The 16,289-nt window shown below is 42.3% G+C and overlaps 1 protein-coding gene across 1 annotated transcript in view; it reads left to right on the forward strand.

The window, feature by feature from the left end:
- BMP2K (BMP2 inducible kinase) overlaps positions 1-14,165 on the forward strand; it is a 57,901-nt gene extending 43,736 nt beyond the window's left edge. Inside the window, exons 15-16 of the mRNA XM_087724001.1 lie at positions 622-735; positions 12,739-14,165. Of these exons, the coding sequence (XP_087580127.1) occupies positions 622-735; positions 12,739-14,150 (1,526 nt within the window). The 3' untranslated portion in view covers positions 14,151-14,165. The remainder of the gene's footprint in view (positions 1-621; positions 736-12,738) is intronic.
- The last annotated feature ends 2,124 nt before the right edge of the window (positions 14,166-16,289 follow it).

Here is a 16,289-nt window from a genome sequence, read left to right on the forward strand (position 1 = left end):
TATATTTAATTTTGACAGGTGTTTCTTACGCATTGCTAGAATAGAGAACAGTTCTGCGGGAGAATGATGAAAGAGTTAAGCCACTGTTTTTAAAATGAATGAAACATGAAACACTACAGAATTCTGAATTAGTACTAAATAACAACAGTGTCTTTTCATGCAGAACCCAGCCTTTAAAGTATTTGAACCTAACTAATAAATAATTGGAAGAACTAATAAGTATAATAAGTAATCTGGAAAAACTCAGAAATTAAACAAATCTTTATTTTGATTTCTTGAATTTCTTTACCCTTTTATGAATGCATGTTCTCCTGTGGCTGCTGCACACTTGTGAGGTCTCCTTGGCTTGGATATTTATTAAATTCCGGGCAATTTTTGGAAGCAATCATTAAATTTGTCCCTTAGTTCAACTAAATGTTTGAGTTAAAATTGAGGTCTTTTTTTTTTCTTTTTTTTTGTTACACTTCTGCAAATTATCTCAGAAGGGTTGCAGGAAGAATTTTTGGATATTATTTCCACAAATGAAAAAGAACGTTTATGAAATACAAGATTAACCGGCTTAAAAGTTGCCATTTTTGTTTTACTTTTGTTTTTGTTTTTGTTTCGTTTTTATTTTTGCAGACAGGCTGATGGAGAAGAGAACCTCCTTAGATAAGCCAGTGGAGTCACATTCTGCTCCACTGACCCATCTTCCAGAAGATCCCTTTGGTTCTGTTCCTTTCATTTCACACGCAGGCAAGTCACATAGTATATACCATGCCTTTTTTTTTCTTTCTTTCTGTGTAAATCTATCTTGGTAGAAAGGAAATGGGGCTGATTCAGTGGTATAAGTTCTTCCCTATGGTCGAGAACCAAATAGATCAGGGGTGTCAAATTCGATTTCATTGGTGGCTGCATCAGGGTTGTGTTTGACCTTGAGGGCCGGGGTGGACATGGCCAGGGTGGGTGTGGCCAGTTCAACGTCACTCGTGTCGGGGGCGCCTGTGGTGGCCCGAGTCCTCTGCCAGCAAAAACGGACTCCCAAGCCCCCATTTTCACCTGCAATGTCCTCCTGCAACCCTCTGCCAGTTGCTCCGGAGGGCCACCCACGGCCCTCGTGAGCTCCATTTTCAGCTGCGACAGGCTCCCAAAACCTGTTGCCAGCGAAAAGAAAGCTCAGGAGAGCTGCCCATGGCCCTTGTGGGCTCCATTTTCACTGGCAGAGGCACCGTGGGCTGGTCCTTCATTGTTTCCATGGTGGCCCCACAGGCCAGATCTAAGCACCCCACGGGCTGGATCCAGCCCACGGGCCTTGAGATTGACACCCCGAGATAGAGAATTCCCACTGTTTTCTTCCTGAGCACATTTGAATAGACTATTTTCAGTTGGTAAAATGAGGACCCAGATTGTTGGGGGCAATAGGCCGACTCTGCAAACCGCTTAAGGAGGCTGTAAAACACTGTGAAGCGGTATATACGTCTTACTGCTGTTGCTTAAATGCTATTATTACCTTAAGCATCTTTTCCGATTGAAATAAATCTAAATTTTGCATATAGAGTTCCAGCGTCCAGATTTCACCACGGAAGAAATGGACACGTGGCAGGAGGTTGAGGTTCCAATAGTGCAGCCATTTTAATTGCCCCTTGCGCCCCCACCTTCAAATGCTCACATCTCAAAGTAGGTGAGGCTTAGGCAGAAGAACGCAAAAAAGAAAGAGAAACGGAGAAATAATATTGGTCAGCCTGAGGGGTAAAAACCAACATTTATATAGCAATAGCAATAGCAGTAGACTTATATACCGCTTCATAGGCCTTTCAGGCCTCTCTAAGCGGTTTACAGAGAGTCAGCATATTGCCCCCAACAATCTGGGTCCTCATTTTACCCACCTCGGAAGGATGGAAGGCTGAGTCAACCCTGAGCCGGTGAGATTTGAACCGCTGACCTGCTGATCTAGCAGTAGCCTGCAGTGCTGCATTTAACCACTGCGCCACCTTGGCTCAATATCCAAATTGGCTCTACTGGTAGAGAAATAACTTACCCCAATGTTTCTCAACCTCGGTAATTTTAAGGTGTGCGGCCTTCAATTCTCAGAATTCCCCAGCCAGCATGGGGAATTCTGGGAATGGAAGTCCGCACACCTTCTTAAAGTGGCTGAGGCTGAGATATACTCACCTACCCAGGAAACCCTAGGCACAAATACCAAAATATGCTGACTTTTCAGCCCGAGGTTGTGTGTTCTCTGCCCAATTATTCAGCTCTTCTTTTTTGTCAGATGTACATGTTGGGAAGCAGCTGATAACATATCCCGGGATCTCTTCAGTACAGTGGCAAAGGCCCAAGCATGCACTGTTATAAATTCCCCAGGTGAAAAGGAATCCATTAACATAGTGTCTAAATAAATCTTACATATATTTCTTGTGAAATTAACAACCCCCTGGCAAAACAATTTTGCTTGCTCCTTTGTATGCTAATCAGTCTCCAATATATCAGTTTGATGATGTAATTTGAATTTATGGCTTTATCATGTATCAAACAGGATTGCAGATAGTCCTGTTTTAGCAACTGCTTAATTTAGCAACTATTCTCAATTATGGTGATGAAAAAGTAACATTTTGATGAATTCCCCACATTGCAGGTCTGTAAAACAATGGAAAGACGAAGTAAAATCATAAATATTTTCCCTTAGGGACCACTTTCCTTAACAACCAAACAGCTCTTCCCCATTGTCAAGAGCCAAGGTGGCGCAGTGGTTAAATGCAGCACTGCAGGCTACTGCTAGATCAGCAGGTCAGCGGTTCAAATCTCACCGGCTCAGGGTTGACTCAGCCTTCCATCCTTCCGAGGTGGGTAAAATGAGGACCCAGATTGTTGGGGGCAATATGCTGACTCTCTGTAAACCGCTTAGAGAGGCCTGAAAGGCCTATGAAGCGGTATATAAGTCTACTGCTATTGCTATTGTCATCCCTAAACAAGGACTACCTGTACTTTTTCTTGAATATTTTTTAACACTACTTAATAAAAATAAAAGAGAAAAAGAGAGAAAATAAATCTTAAGAATCACACCATAACAATAAAAGGATAAATCTGTTAAATACAATATAATTCTTAAAATTACAGGTAGCCCTCGACTTATGACCACAGTTGAGCCCAGCATCTCTGTTGCTAAGTGAGGCAATTAAATGAGTTTTGCCCCATTTTACAACTTTTCTTGCCACCGTTGTTAAGTCGATCGCTGCAGTTGTTAAGTTAGTAACACGGTTGTAAAATGAATCTGGCTTCCCCGTTGACTTTGCTGGTCGCAAAAGGTGATCACATGACCCCGGGACACTGCCACCGTCATAAATATGAGTCAATTGCCAAGTGTTTGAAGTTTTTTTAAAAAATAATTTAAAAAATTATTCTCTTACATACCATTTTAAGTATACATTCACATAGTTGTTATTCTTCTTTACATTTGTCATTCTTATACATTTATTATTTCACTTAATAGGTTATAATATACAGTTTGGGTTGTTTTGTTTACCATCCCTTCCTCCTGTTATAACACCACCTTATTTTCCCTTTCTTTTTCCCCCTCCCTCCCTTCTCTACTTACTTCCTCCTCTCCTTCCCCTTCCTTCTTCCCTTCCCTTTCTCCTACTCCTACTCTTCCTCTTCCTACCCCCTCTCCTTCTCTTTCTCTCCCTTCCATCCTCCTCTCCTTACCTCTTTCTTCTTTCCCCCATCTTCCTTTCATTCTCTCCTCCTCTCTCCCTTTCTTTTTCTATTGTTGTTGGTGTCTATTTCAAAACTCAGTTTATGTTTCCTTGGGATGGTATTTCCGCAAACCCAGATATAATTTAATATCATTTCTTATTCCTTTAAATTCGCTAATCTACCCTAGTTATGTTCCCCCCCTTTATATCTCGCTCTTGAATATATACTTAATATATTTAATTTTTTTTTTTCTGTTTTCCCCGTCTCCCTCCCCGCTTTTCCATTTAATAGTGCGTCGTCTGGGTACTTTATCTTCTCTCTACTTTCATTTCTAGCTTCCTTCCGTTAAGCCTATCACTGCAGTTGTTAAGTTAGTAACATGGTTGTAAATTGAATCTGGCTTCCCCATTGACTTTGCTGGTCGCAAAAGGTGACCACGTGACCCTGGGACACTGCCACCGTCATAAATATGAGTCAGTTGCCAAGTGTTTGAATTTTGATCAGGTGATGCTGCAGTGGTTGGGTGAAAAAACTGAAATTAAATGAACTATTGTAAAGTACTTGTAAAATGTTCTTACAGATCTTCTACAGTTTGAGCGAATAGCTGGCTCTAAGGAGAAACTGTCAGAGCTGGATCTTTGGAGGGGGTGGGGTCATGTAAACAAATCCATTACAGTGTGCATCACTACATAGGAAGGTTATCCAATATGCACAGGTAGTCCTCGACTTACAACAATTCATTTAGTGAGCGTTCCGAGTTACGACATCCCTGAAAAAAGTGACTTACAGCCATTTTTCACACTTAACGACCATTTCTTAGTTTGTGGATTGGGAGATACTGCCCTCTTCTGTAAACTGGGAGTTTGAAAAAAGTGCAGAACCGATTGTCCTTGGAAAAACAAGTTTAGAAGCAGCGGATTTGCATAAGCTGACTAGGGCAAGTTGAACAAAGGAGAGCTTTCTTCCTTCATGAACACAACGGGTGTTTCTATCGATGGTAGAATGAGGTTTTATATTATATGGAAACCTGCACAGCCCCATAAACAATAACATGAACACTTCTTCCAAATAGTGACTTGATCACTTTCTATAAATCTACCTTAAAGCATGTGGCTTATTAACTGGGACTAAATCTTATATGTCTCCACAGTAAGCTTACAAATCCACATATTGTCTGAATTATTTTCAATAGAAAGAAGTCCATTAACCATCAAAATGTAACACAGGCCGGAATTTACTTCCTCTGGCAAACTTACCTCCCCCACTCCCTCTTTCCTGAATATTATTACCAAGCACTGAGAAAATTGAGGGGGGGAATAAAACCACCCTTACTGTTTTCTTTTGGGGAAAGTGTCTAAAAAGAGGTTTTCTTCCTAGTTTGAAATTGGACTTCAAGCCTCTGAACTGTGTGTTCATAATTTAGTCTGTTTCATAATTTGGAGTAATACTTGGCTAGTAATATCTACCCTTCTGAGCCATTTAGGAATTGTTGTTATTGCCATGTTTCCCCAAAAATAGAGACAGGGTTTTATCTTCTTTTGACCCCCGAAATAAGTACTTAGCCTTATTTTTGGGGAGGTATTATTTTTGAGGTGCAGGAGGCGAGCGTGGTCACCTCATGGCTGCTGCTGTGTTGCAATATTTTCATGGAGGGATTATTTTAGTGCATGCGCTCAAAAGCCCAATTGGGCTTATTATCTGGGGAGGTCTTATTTGGGGGGAATCAGGGTAGTTGCAAATCGTGTCTGACCTATCGTGACCCATGGACAATGTTCCTCCAGGCCTTTCTATCCTCTACGATCCTCTGGAGTCCACTGAAGCTCATACCTGGTGCTTTGGTGACTCCATCCACCCACCTCCTTCTCTGTCGTCTCCTTCTTCTTTTGCTCTCCATCATTCCCAGCATGAGGCTCTGCTCCAGGGAGTCCTTCCTTCTCATCAGCTGACCAAAGTATTTGACTTTCGTCTTCAGGATCTGGCCTTCTAAAGAGCAGTCAGGGTTGATCTCCTCTAGGACTGACCGGTTGGATTGCCTTGCAGTCCAAGGGACTCGCAGGAGTCTTCTCCAGCACCAGAGTTCAAAGGCCTCCATTCTTTGGCCCTCAGCCTTCCTTATGGCCCAACTATCATAGCCATGCATTGCAACTGGGAAAACCAGAGCCTTGACTATACACACTTTTGTTGGCAGGGTGATGTCTCTGCTTTTTAGTCTGCTGCCTAGATTTGCCATCAGAAATTGAGGAGTAGTTAATTACGATCAAAAGCCAACTGGAGAACATATGTTATCTAAGCCAGTGTTTCTCAACCTTGTCAACTTGAAGATGTCTGGACTTCAACTCCCAGAATTCCCCAGCCAGCATTCGCTGGCTGGGGAATTCTGGGAGTTGAAGTCCAGACATCTTCAAGTTGACAAGGTTGAGAAATACTGATTTAAGCCATGGTTGTCCAATCTTTTAGCTTGCCAGGACTTGCATTGAGCGAGGAGGAATTAACTACTTCCTTTTTTAAAAATATTTTTTATTTAATGGGGCCACATTACTAGTTGTCCAGGGTTGCATGCGACCCTTGGACCAAGGGCTTGGCATACCAAGTTTAGCCCAAAGATTCTTATATATAAATTGGAGATTATTGCTTATTATTCTACATAGAATTCATCCTGAGAGGGATTTTTTTCCTTTATAGGTGGGTTTAAAATGCTTGAAATAAATACCAGTGCTTAATAGAGGTGATCCTTGTCTTACAACAGTTCATTTAGTGACCAATTGAAGTTACAACATCGCTGAAAAAAGCGACTTATGACTGTTTTCCACACTTACAACTGTTGCAGCATCCCCATTGTCACATGACCAAAATTTGAATGCTTGGCAAGTGGTTCCTATTTATGACGGTTACAGTGATCCCCTCTTGCAACCTTCTGACAAGCAAAGTCAACGGGGAAGCCAGATTCACTTAACAACCGTGTCCCTAACTTGACAACCACGGCAATTCACTTAACAAGTGCGGCAAGAGAGGTGGTAAAACAGAGCAAAATTTCCCTCAACAAATCCTCTCTATGAGCGCAACATACATTTTGGGCTCGATTACCTTCATAAGTCGAGGGTGATCTGCCATTCATTCCCTGTTTGAAAAAAAAAAAGATATCCTTTTCTCAAAAATATTTCTCTTTGATGATTTAACAGTCACCGGGGTTGAGAACCGAGAATGGAAAAGGTTCCGTATTGCAGTATTTCCAACTATTGCAAGAAGCATAAAGGAAGCGGTGAATGTGATGAAGGAAATGCCGCTTGACTGCCCCTTAAGTGAAAAACACCAAGCAAACCACTAAATCTCTTGACAGCGTCCAACATCTGCCTTTCTGTCTGTTGTTGGAAGACTGCAGATTTAGTTGACATCTTTTCAATCCTTGAGCTAACATGTGGCGGATTGCTGGGGAATGATGACAGCAGTATGTTCCCAATTCAGACAGAGCTTTAAAAATGGTTATGCCCCCTGGGTTTCTCCCCGTTTTCGAAATGATGAACTAGCAGAAGGCATGTAATTACTCCGGTTGTTACAAGCCATTCATCCTCTTATAATCGGATGTCTAGAAAATGAACACAGGAACAGAATTTTTTTTTTTTTTTATCTTGAAGATTGGGATCTTAATGATTAAAGATGTACTACCTGCATTGGATTTGAGGGCAGAATTACATCCTGCTACAAGAGGCAAACCTGATTAGAAGTGATATAATCTGCACATTTTCTTGCGAACAGATGTTATGCTGCCCAGTTCTGAGCTGTTCGTAAAGTCAGATTTGAGATGTCCATTGGAGCAGTTTTGAGATTACTTCCATCCAATCTTTTCCTACATGTTGTGTATTACAACATTCTTATGGCATTAATTTAAAAGTGAATTTGAAATTTCTCTCTCTTGGGCTTTTGATAAATGTAAGAATATTAAATGGGAAGGGGGGGGAGGTTGACACAGGAGGTTGAATTGGGTTAAAATATGGATTTGGTACCTCTTGTGGGCATATATTTAAAGTAGCATTAGGCTAGAACTACTGTTGAGTTAATATCTGGATTCATTTGGACTTAAACTTCTTTTTTTCCTGTAAACGAAATGCTCAAAACAGAGAAGTAGTTTTAGAGCAATTTATGAGTTACCTGATTTATATGTTATCTCAACCAAGGAAATGTTACAGGTAACAAATTATCTTCCTGATAAAAAGGGAAAGTATGTCATCATATATATATATATATATATATATATGTATGTATGTATGTATGTATGTATGTATGTTTGTTTGTTTGTTTGTTTGTTATATTTGTGCTGATAAATATGGAAGTGTGACCTTCCTCCCATATTTGGGCATACCAGGGGTTGTGACTTTATATATATATATATATATATATATATATATATATATATATGTGTGTGTGTGTGTGTGTGTGTGTGTGTGTGTGTGTGTGTGTGTGTGTGTGTGTGTGTGTGTGTGTCTGTGTGTGTGTGTGTGTGTGTGTGTGTGTGTGTGTGTGTGTAGCTGTTGTCAGTTATACAAATAGAGGTATGCCCATATTACCAACAGTTTTTAAAGTTAGTAGTTAAACAAAAATAATTATGTTCATCTGAAAAGAATACATTTTTAATTTGAAAGAATAATCATTTCTGTAAGCAATTTTAGCATATAAGGATACGCGAAAATGGATTCTGAAAGTTCTTTATTACGACTGTTACTTTGGGGAAAGTCTTATCACATCAAGAAAGTGAATCTACATATTCATATGACTATAAAATCCATTATATGAAATGTAGCACAACCTATTATAGTATCACAATTGAAAAACAGTTGTTTATTTGTTTCCATGTTAAAAAAAAACAGGTGGGCCCCCCATCCAATTATTTTTATGACTATTTGTAGGATTGGATTATCACTATAGCAGTATGCCCCTATACTTTCTTCACTGTTTCTCTTAGTTACTTCCTTAGTTTTGGATATTGTTGAAGTGTAACTTTTGTGGTTAAAGTACATTAGTATTAGGGACACGGTGGCTCAGTAGCTAAGATGCTGAGCTTGTTGATCAGAAAGGTCAGCAGTTAGGCGGTTTGAATCCCTAGCACTGCAGAAAGGAGTGAGCTCCCGTTAATTTGTCCCAGCTTCTACCAACCTAGCAGTTCAAAAGCACATAACAAATGCAAGTAGAAAAATAGGGACCTCCTTTGGTGGGAAGGTAACAGCGTTCCATGCGCCTTCGGCGTTTAGTCATGCCGGCCACATGACCACGGAGACGTCTTCGGACAGCGCTGGCTCTTCGGCTTTGAAACGGAGATGAGTACCGCCCCCCCCCCCAGTCAGGAACGACTAACGACTAGCACATATGTGCGAGGGGAACCTTTACCTTTACCTTACATTAGTATTAATTTGTTGTCAGTAAATGTCTTAAGTGTCTGTCAGGGAGATGAAAGAAGATTTTATCTACTTTAGATAAAATCAATGTAGTATTGTAAGGGGGAACTTTTTCTTTTACTGTAAAGGAGAACAATTTTAGTAGAAAGGAAAATTAATAGAAATATGCGTACGAACACCTTGATTTAAAAAACACATTTCCTTGATTAATTACTGTACTGGGTGGACTAACCCCACATTTGAATATTTTATGAATGATACATTATCACTATGATTTTCCCCCCTTTCTCTTTTGTCTTAGAAAGCTCCCCACACAGTATATTACAAAGAGCAATAATTACCAGGCTTGCAAAACAGGCAATACTTTGCAAAAATAGGAGGAAAAGGAATGAGAAGGCAGAAGAATGAAAAATGAAAATAGGGTCTATTCTATACAGTCCACAGGCTAGAAGGAATGGTTAAAATATTTTGCCTCGGTGGTTGATCAATGACTTATAGACATGAATAGAGCAGGTTGTAACCACTTCAAAGGCAGCAGCTAAGGGTTAAACATGTACTATATATGTTTGATACATCTATGGTACATGTGGACATTAATCTTAGAAAACCATGGATAGAAAATTGTTCTGACCCCCTCCTCCGTCCAGTAACAAATGCTGAGACAAGCTTAACTGGAATTTCACAACACTTTAATTAACAGGAAACATAAACTTCGGTGGCTGAAAGCCCAAGCATAAACAAACAGATAAGAACCTTGGCAGCAACTCAGACTTCGACATAGACAGATAACAGCTTCTCCAGCGTTATGAATGAAGTTGAATCCTGCAAATCAGACTCCTCCCCAAGTCCCTCCTTAAATACAATCTTCAGAGGAGCCTAATTACAACCTGCTGAGTCCAATTATCTTTTGTAACTTTGTTGCTGTTTTCTCCGTCGATCTGCCCGGCGTTGCCTGGCATCCAGGACCACCTCCCTTGTCTCCTTGTCACTACTCCAAGGCCTGACGTCATGAGCTCTCACCGCTGCTCCATGCCTTGGTGGCCAACCAGCCTCTCTGTGCCCTGCTCGGAGTCGGAACCCTGTCCAGGGTCCTCCACCTCTTCCAGAGCCGACTCATAAGGCCCCTCGCTGTCGGAGTCTGGTGGCAGCTCCAACGGCTCCTGCTGGGCCACAACAGAAAATGATCCCCCCAAATGGTGATAAAATATTGGATGCAACAAAAAATAATCAGTAATGGCTATTTAACAAAGCAGAGATTCCCCCAAACCTCAGGCCGTGGTCCAGCAACTGGGCCACGATATGCCAGAAACCGGTCCGTGGAAACAAGTGAAGCCCCATTCAGGCAGCACGTGAAATCATGCCTTCTCCGGTCCATGGGAAAACCTCTCCATGTTTACAGTCACAAAATAAAAAGCAGACTAAAAAAGACACCACGAAATAGTAAGGACAGGAGGAGAACAGGGAAAACCCTGGGGAAAGTCACTAGAATAATAAAAGGAAACAACCCTGAAGAAAAGATACAGCAATCACAAAAACGGGGGAGAAGAAAACAGGGAAGAAGAAAAACAGGCAAGAAAAAGAAGAAATTAGAGCAAAGGGGGAGCAGAAGAAAAAGGAATTAAAAGTGGAATTTTTGAGAGCCCAAGAGAAAATGGCTAAAAGAGGAAGAAAGGGAAAAAGAGTTACATTAGTAGACTAAAGAGAATAGTAGTACAATTGTTATGGTTATCTTACTAATTAAGAAATAAAGAAATTACAGTATATTATTAAATGTAGAAAAAAACTGAAAGAAACGCTCTCTAGGTTTAAATTGAATTGGAGGATATAGGCTGTTTGTAGCAAATTTTATCAATGGAGAAAAACCTCTCTCCACGGAACCGGTCCCTGGTGCCCAAAAGTTTGGGGGCTGCCGAGTTAGGGAAGAAAAACAGTTTTTGTGTTGTGCAGAGAGTAAAGGATAAGATAGGTTTTTGTCTCAAAAGACTTGGAGTCTAATGGATATACCACAGAAGGAAAAAGGAAGAATGGATGCCTGGTGCCTCCTTTGCTTCACAGTGGCCTTGTGAATGGCTAGTTACAGATTTTGGTCAGATAGGTAAAGGTTCCCCTCACACATATATGCCAATCATTCCCAACTCTAGGGGGCGGTGAACAGAATGCTGTTACCTTCCCACCAAAGGTGGTCCCTATTTTTCTACTTGCATTTTTTAACGCGCTTTCGAACTGCTAGGTTGGCAGAAGCTGGGACAAGTAACGGGAGCTCACTCCGTTAAGTGTCGCTAGGGATTCGAACCGCCGAACTGCCGACCTTTCTGATTGATAAGGTCAGCGTCTTAGCCGCTGAGCCACCGCGTCCCCCTTTTGGCCAGTTAGATGGGACTAGCTGTACTAATCCGTTACTCTTTAGACTCAAAAAGCAATCCCAACAGTTAATCCAAAGGTCCATTTATAGGAAATCAATAAGTGGGAAGCGCAGTTTAAATACAAAGACACAGTGTTCCACATTGCAAGGAAAATAATTTCTCCTTAACAACAGTTTGGTGAGTGAAATGAGGGAGAAAGTTTCCTTGATGTGTGTTGAGATAAATAATGCTAGCTTCACATGGAAACAGATCAAAGCTAAACTGGTCACTAATACTCAAGGGGAGGGGAGTCATAGTTGATTCAGAAGGAAAATATCAGCCTGGTATACTTTGTGGGAATATTAAGAGGGCAAATAAAATTGATTAATAAAGGGGTATATTTTATCACACAAAGATTTAGGTGAAATCTGAAACATGTTTTCTAGGTATTAAATCGTATGGACCACCATGGGAATTCTTAAGAAACAGATACAGAGCTAGAAGCTGCATGCCAAACTCCAGTTTAGCTGAAAAGGAGTGTGCATTTAGGATAGAAAGGAGTGTGGAAAGGACAAAATGGCTAGAGAGGGAAATATACCATGAAGGAAATGTCAGCTTCGGGATTGTTTATCTTCAGGGTGTGAAAATAAGCGGTGCCAGGATGTGGGACAATTCATACTGGGGAAAAAAAAATCATTCAGTAATTAAATAGAAACATTTCTAAATAAGCAGGTGGTCAGGAATGACATTATAAACATAATTAAGTACTGTACTTCAGTAGGTTTCCTTTCAAAACAGTATGAATTATTATATATCAATAAGATAAGAGCAGTGGTGAAATTCAATTTTTTTTTACTACTGGTTCTGTGGGGGTGGCTTGGTGGACGTGGCAGGGGAAGGATACTGCAAAATCCCCATTCCCACCCCACTCCTGGGGCCAGCCAGAGGTGGTATTTACCTGTTCACCGAACTACTCACAATTTCCGCTACCGGTTCTCCAGAACCTGTCAGAACCTGCTGTATTTCACCCCTGGATAAGAGAATGTGCTGACCTCCATTACAGATTCCCTTCTCAGAGGATGCAAAATGAGGGTTGGTGGGAAGACATCTGTTGATGGTTTAGCACAGTTGTTGCTATTGAGAGTGAATGTACTAATACTCAGATATGCCTTTTCTGGCTGTAAGGCTGAAGATTTAAAAGTTCTAGTGTCTGCTTTTGAGTCTTAAGAATTGTCCAACTGTATAATGTAAAAGCATGTATGTATGTGTGTCTGTGGAGGTGTGAAACACTGATTTGAAATTGAAGTTATTTTGCCTGTTCTTCATCCTTTCAGGCTCCCCAGGAAACGAAATTAATAACCCAGCCAGCAATCTAGAAAACACGTTAGAGGGTCTTTCTAAGTACGAGAGGCCAAGCCAGGTGGTTAAGGACCAGGATGCTGGAAAGAAAGCAGCGGAAGTTCCTACTAAGAAAGGAAACGATGAATCGGAGAGTGATTTTGAATCCGATCCCCCTTCTCCAAAGAGCAGTGAGGAAGAGGAAGAGCAAGAGGACGAAGAAGTCTTGCAGGGCGAGACGGGAGACTTTATTGACGACAACGACACAGAGCCAGAAAACCTAGGCCAGCACCCCCTTCTCATGGATTCTGAAGAAGATGTAGAAGACGACGATAAGCACAGTTCTGACTCGGACAGTCACCATTTTAGGCCCCCAGAAGAGGTGCCTTGCGGCAGATACAGAGAAGGGCCTGGCAACGTAGAAAGCAGAGAGATGATTCTTCCCTGTCCTTCGTTGACCGAGTTCCCCGGTTCCAGTTTGAGCCCCAAACAAGAATTTGATGTCTTCGGAGCAGTTCCGTTCTACGTTTTGCAGCCCCAGGAACAGAAGGATTCTTCTCCCCACGTCGCCCGTCCCCAGCAAGACCAGGACGACTTCGACGTCTTCACCAAAGCCCCCTTCAGCAGAAGGATATCCCAGCAAGACGATCCGATCACAGGCTCGGAACCTCAAACGTCTCCTGTTCCCCCCAAAAGCGTGGACGTCTTCGGCTGCCTCCCGTTCCAGCCCGTTTCCATCCAGAGGCACGGAGAAGCGAGGGAGGATCTCTTTGGGCTCGTCCCATTTGAGGAGATAACCGGCAGCCAGCAGCAGCACAAGGCGAAGCAGCAGCAACGGAACCTGCAGAAGCTCTCCTCCCGCCAGAGGCGCATGAAGCAAGAGGGGACCAAGAGCAACGGCAAGCGCCATCACGGAACCCCCACCAGCAGCAAGAAGACCCTGAAGCCCAGTTACCGGACGCCGGAGAGAGCCCGAAGGCACAAGAAAGCCGGACGCCGGGATTCCCAAAGCAGCAACGAGTTTCTGACCATTTCCGATTCCAAGGAAAACATAAGCATTAGCCTGTCGGATAGCAAGGACAGAGTCAATCCCTTGCAAGGTGAGGATAACCTCCTGGATCCCTTTGGAGCCAAGCCTTTCCACCCTGCCGAAGGGATACGTCTCCCCCAACACCAAGGATTGGCTGATAATCGTGGGGATAATCACAACTCCGCAGCGCCTGGGAGACCCAGGCAGAGCTCCTTAATTGGTAGCATTCATTCCGGCGACGGCATAAAATTAACAGATGATTTCGGAGCAGTTCCTTTCACCGAACTCGTGCCAAGTGTGAAGTCTCAACAGAGCCAGCAGCCACAGGCAGTGGAGTTTGATCCATTTGGGGCAGCTCCGTTTCCTTCCAAACCGTAGGCTCTCTCTCTTTTTTTTTTTTAGGAACATCCGGTTTTTTTTCCCTTTTCAAACTTGGATTTAATATGCCACTCGAATTCATTTACTTCGGTTGAGAAGCAATTTTTTTTTTTTAAAAAAAACCCGCTTATTTCTCTGCTGTGGCTCGATGAGATTTTAACATCCGCCGTGTTAAAAGATGCAAGATCGGGATGATACAATGGCGAGAAAGGTTTGAATAAGAGAAAAACCTTTCCAAAAGTTAGATCGGGAGATAGCTATCACCGAGGATATCGGACTAGGACATTCAGAGTTGAGTCCTTTCTAGAGTGCAATTACACTTGAATTGATGGGAGCATCAGACCGGGTCGGATGAATGAAACGAGACCTTATCAGTCCAAAAAATCAAGAAAATATCTGGGGAAAAAAGCCAGGTTTATTGAGAACTGCTTCATTGTACCTGTTCTAAAGGTGTTTTTTTTTAGAAAAACACTTCTTAACCTCTTAACATCTCTGAAAATCAGAGCTTGCGCTCTTGATGCAGGTTCCTAAACTTACACGAAGAAACCCAAATCTTTCTATCTCTTATCTGCCTGAACTGTGCTTTTCCACAGTAAGTGCCATTAATATAAAACAGGGATCGTTGTAATTCTTAGGATTTCAAGAACTTAGCTGGGGATGTTGGAAGTGGGAATGGAACGAGAAAGCAGCAGCACTAACAGTTAGCTTCTTTGCAGCACTTTGAAGATTGCCATTTTGAGAAGAGAGCGTGGCTTACTTGCACACCACACCCAACACAGAGAGAAAGATACGGGGGGGGGGAAAAAAACAGCCAGGAAATTGTAGCAAATTCAGACCTATAACGAGCTTAAATCAGAGTTTTCACCCCAGGTCTGCTCGCTTTACTGGGGTTTTGTATTTCCTATGAACTGAATGCACCCCACAAGGTTTTTAATCTTCTAAAATGGTTCTCACCTAATTTTTGAATTCTGTATTACGTGATTGTACTTTTCTAAGACTTTACACAAAACACACCGGTCAGTTTCCAACAAGAGGAGGTTTAGAATCGAAGGCTTAAAAACGATGCTCTTTTGAGTCTCTCAACCATTACCGCGTAGTAAAACCCGCAATGCCTTACAGCCAGGACCGCGTCCTGATACTAATTTACCTCTGAGCCAATGGGTGCCCTTGAGACACAGATTGTAACACTTGGAGAACTTACGGTGCGTAGACAAGTACATTTTTGGGACTTTCAATCGGAGCGAAGGAACTCCCAATGTCTTCATTCGCTGTGGGTCAGTCTAGGGCAGCTGTGCGTGTTCAAAATAGCCATGGGATGCCCCGCAGCTCCTTTTCAGTTTCGTGAAAACGGGCAGTCTTGGAAGTGGTCGTAGCAAAACGTTTTGTCACAAAGCATGGCCAGGGATCCAGAGATCATGGCGGGATCTTTTTGGAGTACGTGCGTGTGTGTTTGAATCAGAAATGCTAAACGTCTAGCACAGAGGTGTCAAACTTGATTTCATTGAGGGCCGCATCAGGGTTGTGTTTGACTTTGGGGGTGGGGTGAAGGAGTGGCCCGCTTGACGTCACTTGTGTCGGGGGCACCGTGGAGGCCCGAGCACTCTGCCAGCAAAAACGGGTTCCCAAGCTGTATTTTTGACTGAAACCGCCCCCTGCGACACTCTGCCAGCGAAAACGTAGGTCGGGAGAGCCACATGCAGCCCTCCTGAGCTCTTCCAGGGAAGCCCCGTGGGCCAGATCTAATCACCCCGCAGGCTGGATCCGGCCCCCAGGCCTTGAGTTTGACACCCCTGGTTTAGATCCATTCTTAAAAAGTGAAAAGTTTCAGTCACCATTTCTCTCGTGAAACGAATGAAGGTCGACATCTCAGGATCCTTGCAGAGACATTCACACATATATGAATTTGAACTGTAGAAGCTACATGACCTTAACTATAGCTGTGTCTGAGTACTATTTACATAATTTGAATATCATTGTGGAAAGTGGGGAGAAAGAGATTTCCAAAGGGGAAGCATTGAATGAATTTCCTTAAAAGATACCAAGTAGCTGGTTTTTGCCATCCTGTTACTGCATTAAAACCTGAAGAAAATAGAGTAACTTTTGGATAATTGGCAAACGTCATAAATGTGAAGATAGAGG

The sequence above is a fragment of the Thamnophis sirtalis genome, unplaced genomic scaffold, assembly GCF_051295495.1.
Source record: "Thamnophis sirtalis isolate CommonGarterSnake01/CBP01778 unplaced genomic scaffold, rThaSir2_p1.2 scaffold_10, whole genome shotgun sequence".
Lineage (NCBI taxonomy): Eukaryota > Metazoa > Chordata > Lepidosauria > Squamata > Natricidae > Thamnophis > Thamnophis sirtalis.